We start from the raw sequence: 8781 nt of genomic DNA, 5'->3' as shown, positions 1-8781 counted from the left end.
CTAACCAGTTGGCGACCCATTGGACTGTATGGGTGTCTACGCCACAGTCCCCCAGCTTCCTAATGAGAATGGGGTGAGAGACAGTATCAAAAGCCTTCCTGAAGTCTAGGAAAACTATATCCACTGCCACACCTGCATCCAATGATTTAGTGACCTGGTCGTAAAAGGCCACCAGGTTGGTCTGACAGGACCAACTTGTATGCTGCTCCACCCAGAGAGACACTTATGTCTGTGTAATAGGCCTGTGCAAAGCGGCTAGTATTTGCTTGGGATTCAGATGATTCAGGGGACAGTGATTCAGTTCAGTGATTCGAATCACTGTCCTGAATCAATTCGGCCAAATCTGATTCAGAGATTCGGCTGCTGCAAAATCTCTGAATCAATCAGGCCCATTCCCCGGAGCCTGGCAACGGCCTCCCTGCCTGCCCCAGCTCCTGGCCCTTTTTTTTTAAAAAAAGCCCTGACTCACCGGGTGCTGCCAGGTGGGGGGCGATCCCCGCTGCCCTGTACTGCCCCATGCTGCATGGGGGCCTCCTCACAAGCCCCCACTTGATGCTCCATCCTCCCCCCCCTCCCCCCATGGGTACCCTGCCTGGGCCAGCTCCGACACTAAGAAAAAAAAAGTGGTGGAAGGCGATCCCCACTACCCCATGCCACATGGGGGGCTCTGCACGAGCCCCCCAGAGCCCCAAGGCTGCTGCAGGAGCGGTGAGTTCTGGGGCTTTTTTCCGTTTTTTTCTTTTTTTCCTTAAAGAGACGGAGCTGGCCTGGGAGGGGCAGCCGTGTGGGGGGGGTCGGGAGACTCATGGCGTAGCCTCCCATGGAGTGGGGGGCAGCAGGGATGGCCCACCCACCTGGTGAGCACCGGGGCTTTTCTTTAAAGGGCCAGGAGCTGGGGGGGAGGCAGGGCAGCCTTGGCAAGACTGGAGGAAGGGGGGCTCAGGGGGCTGGGGGACTGGGGGAGGCTGGTAGGGGTCCCCCATGGTCTCCTAAGCCCTCCCCACCCCTAGTACTTACCAGCTCTGAGTCCAGGTCCAGCTCCCTGCTGTAACCACTGGGGGCTGCCTGAATCATCAAAGCTCTCTGAATCTTTCCTAACGAGTCAGAGCTTTGAATAGATTTGGACCTTTAAATTGGTCCCCGATTCGATCCAGATTCGGCCACTGAATCGGGCCGGATCTCCTCTGAATCGAATTGAACCCGAAGCTTCGCACAGCGCTACTGTGTAGAGTTCACAATGGATTTACATCCCCTTTGCATATTTTTGTTTGTTTAGTATCTCCTTGCCATGGGTGTCCTGGCAGTTCTGCTGGTAAAATAGCAATACTGTATGTAACTCTGGTAAATAATACAAAACCTCAATTCCCACCTCCCCTTCCCATTTTATAATTTTGTAGTCTTTGTAATGCATTAATATTTTTTAAGTCTACAAACTTATTATTTGTCTCTGTGCAGTACTCTCCTAGGGTATTGTCATGCACTGAGTGATGGGAAATCTCCTGGTCTTGAAGGTGTGGATGTACTTTGATTCTAGTTTCCAACCATGTTTCTGTCTAAATAAGAAGAAATAAGGAGAAAAAAAATCTACAGTAAATTTTAGATTTTCTTTCTTTTCTGTTACAGTTGTTTCAGTGCCTTGTCATTCAGTGCCTAGTCTGGAGCGCTGTGCTTTCAACTTCTGTAATCTGGCACTATGCATCTGGATCCTGGACCCATACAGGCACTATTTTTCCTCACTATTACAGTTCTCTTCTGCACTACAAGTTCAGGTAAGGCTTCATTGTGAAGTACGTCATTAGCTTGGAAATGAAAGCATATGCATTCATGCATCCCTTTTTAAATCTCACTTGCCATCTGAAAGTCAGGTGCCTGAAAATGTCTTAATCTGAATACCCAAATTACTTAGCTTAACATTTTAGAAAATGACAAATGAATATTTAGCGTGGATAAATATTGGATCACTTAGGATTATCACTTTCCTTCTTTGGGAAATCAATTCAGTATTCTAACTAAACTATGATGAATGAACGAATAAAGTGGAAGTTGAGTTAAAAAAAACAAAACAAAACACCCAAAACATTGTTTTAAACAACAGATCTGCTCTCTGTGTAGTCAGCTTCCTTTAACTGACCAAAGAATAAGTTATTACTAGCTTACTGTGAACAGCAAATATACTTCAATGAGAGTGAATGAGATTTTATTCTTAAAGCAGTATAAGAGTAGAATGGATATTATCAGACTATTGATGCTGTGAATTACGCCAAATGAATCCACATTGAAAATGAGGTTTTCTAAGGGTACGTACAGAGTTTTGGTGAGGTTAGATCATGTTAAAAATGGCCACTAGCTCTAACTTACTTTGTCCAGAACTTACTTTGTCTAAACCTTAGGTTTAGATCCCTAATTAGGTGGATCTAAGGACAACAAACTGTACAGAAGTTCAGGGCAGTTGGGTCGGTCTAAAAAATTGTTGACCTGATCTAAGTTAACTGTACCTCCAAGGTAGTCTAACTTTAGATTGGGTCTGGCAAGACATATCTAACTGAACTTCTCTACAGTTCCCAGTGCAGCCCCAGGACTGGAAAAGCCCAGCCATTGCCTCCAGTCTCAGGGCTGTGCTTTCCCTATCCACCCCCAACCCCCTTGCACCAGGTTATTTTTTAGCTCCCTGGCCCTCCCACCACCCACAAATGGATAACCCCCCCTTATGGATCAGCCAGCCCCCCATGCCACCCTCTGACCCTGCCTCCCTCCCCCCCAGTCCTGCAAGCTGCTGCCAGTAACAGTTTTTACCAGCACTCGCCAGGAGAGGGGTATTGGATGTCATCTGGTGGTGGGGGGAGTTTGGGAGCGAAAAATAGCTCCTGTTCTTGGGGATTAGGGGGGAGAGTCCCCAACCCCTCCATAGACCCTGCTTGCCCCCATCAGTAATCCATCCTGAGCTTACTTGCTGACCAATTTCCTCCCCGCCGACAAGCTCCCTCAATCCCCCCATCCCAACTTACCTTTGATTGGGTGGCCATTTTTAACCTATCTAACCTTCCCCAACCTTCCTGAATGTTTGTATATATTAAAATTGTAGTTGAGTGAAGAAGCTAAAGACAGGGAGTTGCAAAGATTTAAGTGATGGCACTATTTGCTGGCAGACTTTTTTACTGGTAGACATTCACAGCTTAGAATAGCCATTACTCTTCTCTCAAAGACCAGCTCATTTGCTTCACTAGGGGCTAGATAAAGCATTTTTATACTTCAAAGCTAACTACATGTGGATTCATTGTAGTTTTTCAGGGTAAAAATAACTGCAGTTTTTCATCTGAAAATGATCTGTGTTAACAGTGTGGGAATGGGCCAATTTTAGAAGGAAACTGAATTGAGTGGAACCACTCACAGGAAGCTTCCTTTCTATCCAGGTGTCACTTAATATCAGTATGAACCATACTATATAGTATAATTATTTACAGCACACTTACAAACTACAAAACATTTTTCTCTGTCATTTTTGTTTGCTTGGCAAACAGATTTCTTTTTTCTCTCTATTTCTAACAGAACTGAAGTCAGTAAGATTCTTTTGTGTACCACTGTCTGTTCATAGAAATCATAGAAATTAAGGGCTGGAAGGGACCTCAAAAGATTGAGTCCATACCCCTGCTCTGGGCAGGAATACTGCTGAGGTCAAAAGAGTGCAGCAAGGTGTCTGTCCAGTCTTGTTTTGAAGACTTCCAAGGTTGGGGACTGCATCACCTCCTTTGGAAGTCTATTTCAGATTCCAGTTACCTTTATCATAAGGAAGGGTACCTTCCTTGTATCTAACCTGAAACCATCCTCTAACAGTTTTTATGGCCATTGCTCCTTGTCCTCCCTGGGGTGCCCTAGTGAACAGTTTTTCTCCCAGCTCCTGATATTTACCCCTTACATAAATATAGACAGCTACCCCCCTCAGTCTTCTCTTCCCCAGGCTGAACAGTCCCAGATCCCTTAGTCTTTCCTCATGAGGCTTGTCCTCCAGGCCCTGAATCATTATTAGAGAGTGACATGTGGCCAGATGTGGAGCAGCAGCAGCTGCCGCATGTGAGTTTCCCCCCATCTCCCTATCCCAGTGCCTGCACAGCAGTGTGAGATCATGCGTGGCGATGCTCCATCCCTGCCCACCCATGCCTACCCCCTAGGGCCTTCTCAAGTACCTCCAGGGGTACATGTGCCCCTGGTTGAGAATTCGTGCTCTAGCGTGACCACTTTTCCCCATAACTTAGTATTGTCCACAAGCTTGGCCAGCATGCTTTCTACAACCTCATCTAAATCGTTGATAAAGATGTTGAACAGCACGGGGCCAAGAACCCCTGTCCACCTCCTGCCAAAATGATACAGACCTGTCCACTAACACTCTCTGGGTTTGACCCCTTAGCCAGTTCCCAGCCCACTTGACCGTGGACTCTGCTGACCCACAATCCCCCAGTTTTTTTATAAGTATGTCATGGGATTCCATATCAAAGGCCTTTTTAAAATCCAAGCATATGACATCAACTGCATCTCTCGCATCTAAGTGGTTTGTTACTTGATCATAGAAGGAGACAAGGTTGATCAGACATGACCTGCCCACAACAAAACCATGTTGGCTATCCTTCAGCATCATGCCTTCTGCCAGCCTCTCATAAATGGACTTCTTGATAATTTTTTCCAAAATTTTACCCAGTATTGAGGTTAAACTGATTGCCCTATAGTTTCCTGGATCCTCCCTCCTCCCCTTCCTAAAGATTAGCACCACATTGGCCCTTTTCCAGTGTTCCGGGACCTCTCCCAAGCACCACAAGTTTTCAGGTACCATCGTCAACGGTCCCGCAATGACTTCAGTCGATTCCCTTAGCACTCTGGTAGTCCATCTGGTCCTGCCAACTTGAAGACATTCAGCTGCTCTTAAGTGCTCCCTCACCAGTTTGACACTGACCATTGGTTGGCAACTGCACCCCACCATCCATCCAGTATCCCATCAGGCAGGCGACCAGCATTTGTATGCAGGAACACCAACACAAAGTATTCATTAAAGAGTTCAGCTTTCTCCTAACTGTTATCAGTTGTCCTGTCCCATTCTGCAAGGGCCCTACATTTCTCTGGGTCTTCCTCCTGCTCTCTATATCAGCTTCGGTTGCTGATTCAATTTGGAGAAGATTTGGCCCGATTCAGAGGTCAAATCACCAAATCCAAATAGCATTAGGAGAACAAAATAACCCCCTAATTGATTCGGAAAAAGATTTGGAGATTCAGAAGGCAGTCTTTCAGGGGAACAGAAACTGAGAAGAGGGAGAGGAAGCAGGGGGAAAAGACTGACATCTGTAGCTGGCCAGTAACTGTGATCTTTCCCTGAGTCCCATTCCAGTCACAGTGCTTGGGGGGATGGTGCATAGAAAAAGCATATAAGCTGCTTTCTACAGTCTTTCTGTCCCTTTTTTGTGGGCTGTTTCTCCCTGAGCAAAAGAGGGCTGGGCAGCTGGCCCAGAAACAGGTGGGTGGGCGGAGATCTAACTGGCACCAGGAAGGCCCCCAGTTCCAGGCTACCATCCCTGCTGTTTTCATCCAAATCTGCCCTAACACATACAAGTGACACAAGTTTTTCTTTCAACAGTTTGAGGTGCAGTTTCCCAGAGACCTCTGCACCTATCTCCTTGAAACTTGGCAGATGTCGTGTGCTCAGAAGGGGCTACCATCTCTGCTGTTTTCATCCAAGTCTGCCAAAAAATAACGAAGTTCTAGGTATTTCGGTGATTTCCCCATTATAGCCTATGGTTGAATCACCGAATCTCTTCAAATCAGTGCTGAATCTTCCAAAGCTGATTTGGCCGAATCGATTCAGGACAGTGATCCAAATTTCTGAATCAAATTACTGTCCTCCAAATTGGCCGAATTCGGATCAGATACTTCCCTTTTTGCACAGGTCTAGTGATCACTGTGGCAGGCCAGTAGCTGCGGCTCTCGCACTGAGCCACCCACCTCACTGCACCCCACCACCTTCCAGGCTCTGAGTGCCTTCCTGGGGGCGCCTTGCATCTGGCCAACCCCCTTCCTAGAGCACACCCGCTAGCCTGGGGGTAGAGCTGCCATCACCGAGGGGTGGGGCTTGATTCTGGTACTGCACCCCCTGGGAAACATAGGCATAGTAGCCCTCAAGGGTACTTGACTCACTTCAAGAACTTGGGGTGCTTCCCTCAGTCAGAAGCACAAGTAGTGGTCTCCCTTAGTCAGCCGACCGAAGGGGACCTCAAGGCATAATCTAGACCTGCTCCCAATGAGTCTCCCATGCTAGGTACAAAGGAGAACTTTATTGGTTACAAGGAGTAGGGTTGGAATAGGGTACAGAGTTGAGTAGTATCAGAGAAAACCCACAGAGAAAACATTGTGGCTGGAGTAGCCTTTGATCATGCATCTGAGTTACTGCAAGCTATATAGTTAGATCTCAGGTACCTTACTCACAAGTATCATCCAGAGGCAGGTGGAGATTCCCCCTGGAGGCAGGCAATTCCTTGATCATGAGTTTTGAGAGAGAGAGCAAGTTTCAGATGGTCCAGCTCTTTTCTCTCTCTCTGAGTTTTTGTCATAGTGGCTGCCTCCCTCCTGGGCAGTCCTTAACTTTATATAGCTCTTATGACCTCCTTTACCTGGTCCAGTGGAGGCCAGCACCTGTTGGCTGTCAGCCAGCCAATTTGAAATGCATCACTGGTTGCTGGGGAGACTGGCAGTCTCTAGCCTACCAGGGAGCCCAAGCCCCTCACCCAGGTATGTGATGCCAGTCACGTAGGCAGAGGGAGCAGGTTTCCCCCTTCCCTCAGGAATGTATCCAGCTCAGGTTACCTAAAGAGATAGGGTAAAGTGTGTACCCTCTGCAGGGCCCATCCTAACCAAATTGTCACAGAGCAGAGTTTTTGTGGAGAAACAAAGGTGGCCTTCTGCCACAATCATTATCTCCCAGATAACCCTCAATCCTCAGATCTCCCACCAGGTCATCCCCTTTTGCTAGAACCAAATTCAACAAAGCCTACCCCCTAGTCAGCCTGTTCACCTCCTGTCCTAAATAAAGTTCTTCCATGCAAGTCAAAAACCTATGTGACTGGTCAGATCTGGCAGAGTGCTCCTCTCAGCAGATGTCACCCATGACAACTGTGTCCCTTGAACATGCAGCCTCTATTAGTTCTCTGGAAAATTCCAGATCCAGCTCCTCCTTCTGGTGTGGTAGTCTGTAGTAGGTGCCTACCATCAAGTCCCCTTCTAGTCATCCCCCCACCCCTCCTCCTCTATCTTGACCCATGGGATCTTGAGTTTCCCTTCTTTTGAACCAGTTTGGGTCTCCAAGGAGGCATGCCATTCCTTTACATAAAGAGTTACACCTCCTCCCTTCTTCCCTACCCAGTTCCTTCTGTGCAGCCCTTTCTGCATACAGCCCAGTCATGTATGGCATCCAACCAGGTTTCTGTTGTTCTGATGCGATCATATTCCGTATTTGTTAGCAGGAATACCAGTTCCTCCTGTTTATTCCCCATACTCCTACTGTTTATATATAGACACTTAAGGTCCCCATTGGTAACTCCCAGTTCCCCACAGCCCTAGTGTTGTTTCAGCCTCTCACCACCTTCCTGACCGCCCTTTCTACATCCTTCCTGCTTGGCTGTCCTCCGGCTTGCATTCCTGCCTGCATACTTGTCCCTCGACGCACCTAGTTTAAAGCCCTCTCCAGCAAGTCAGCCATCATGGAAGAAAACAGCTTCTTCCTTCCTTTCCCTGTTGTTAGCAGAGAACTTTGGAAATCAACTTCAGCAACTTTCTTCAGTATTTCAGCAGACCTAGTACTTTGGTTTTTTCAAGACTCATTTTATACAGGGCAAATCAGCTGCAACTGCAAGTTACTGGATTGTCTCTTCAGGAGACCTGCAGACATTGTCTTCTGTTCAAGTGATTCTCAAACATGTTGGACTTATCTGGAGGTCAAATCTAGTGTTTGTTATTTACAAATAAATAAAGCTTCCTGGGCTTTGAGAACTCAAACTCTCCAGCTCCTTGATTTCAGTATCTCAGAGAGCATTCTGCATTTTCATGAATTGAATGCCATCTTACCTTGTAAGAACCTTGTCTACCTATGTCCTTAAACCAACACGGTTATAACCTACACCCCCTTTTTACCTCTTCGCATTTATCTGGGTAGATGCAACTTATTGTTGCAGACTGCCTGCTACAAGCTTTTGTTCTTTGTTATAAAGATCTCCCTGGGGCTTTTTGGTCTCCAGTACTGGAAATCTGTCAAGAGAACGTTTGAAAAAGAAAGAATGACATGTTACTGCTATCTAAAGACACCTATTCTGAAGGAATTGGCACTGCTGCACCCTACCACAGAGTCTAAAGGTTGTGTAAAATATGTAATTTTATTGTCCTCCTCTTAACTAGTTGTTATTTGGCAGGTGCTTGATTTTCTGGCTGCAAAAAACTAACCACTTTGGTGTGACCAATCACTACACTTAGATACAAGAGAATTTGTCAAGTTTGTGCACTCTGGCCCAGGCTTTCAGAGTGAGCATTTCATAGTTTCATAGTTTCTAGGGTTGGAAGGGACCTGAGCAGATCATCGAGTCCGACCCCCCCCTGCCATGGCAGGAAAGAGTACTGGGGTCAAACGACCCCGGCAAGGTGTACATCTAGCCTCCTCTTAAAGACCCCCAGGGTAGGAGCCAGCACCACTTCTCTTGGAAGTTGGTCCCAGATCCTAGCTGCCCTGACCGTGAAGTAGCGCCTCCTGATATCTAG

General features: G+C 47.0%; 1 protein-coding gene across 2 annotated transcripts in view; it reads left to right on the top strand.

The window, feature by feature from the left end:
- Positions 1-8781, top strand: part of CDON (cell adhesion associated, oncogene regulated) — a 126535-nt gene that overhangs the window by 34131 nt on the left and 83623 nt on the right. For both annotated transcript variants that reach the window (XM_019508879.1, XM_019508887.1), the window contains exon 2: positions 1624-1769. In XM_019508879.1, the coding sequence (XP_019364424.1) occupies positions 1694-1769 (76 nt within the window). In that variant the 5' untranslated portion in view covers positions 1624-1693. The remainder of the gene's footprint in view (positions 1-1623; positions 1770-8781) is intronic.

This window comes from Gavialis gangeticus, unplaced genomic scaffold, assembly GCF_001723915.1.
Source record: "Gavialis gangeticus isolate Ggan-Ray unplaced genomic scaffold, GavGan_comp1, whole genome shotgun sequence".
Classification (NCBI taxonomy): domain Eukaryota; kingdom Metazoa; phylum Chordata; order Crocodylia; family Gavialidae; genus Gavialis; species Gavialis gangeticus.
The sequence above is the reverse complement of the archived record's forward strand: the minus strand, read 5'-3'. Positions and strand labels throughout refer to the sequence as shown.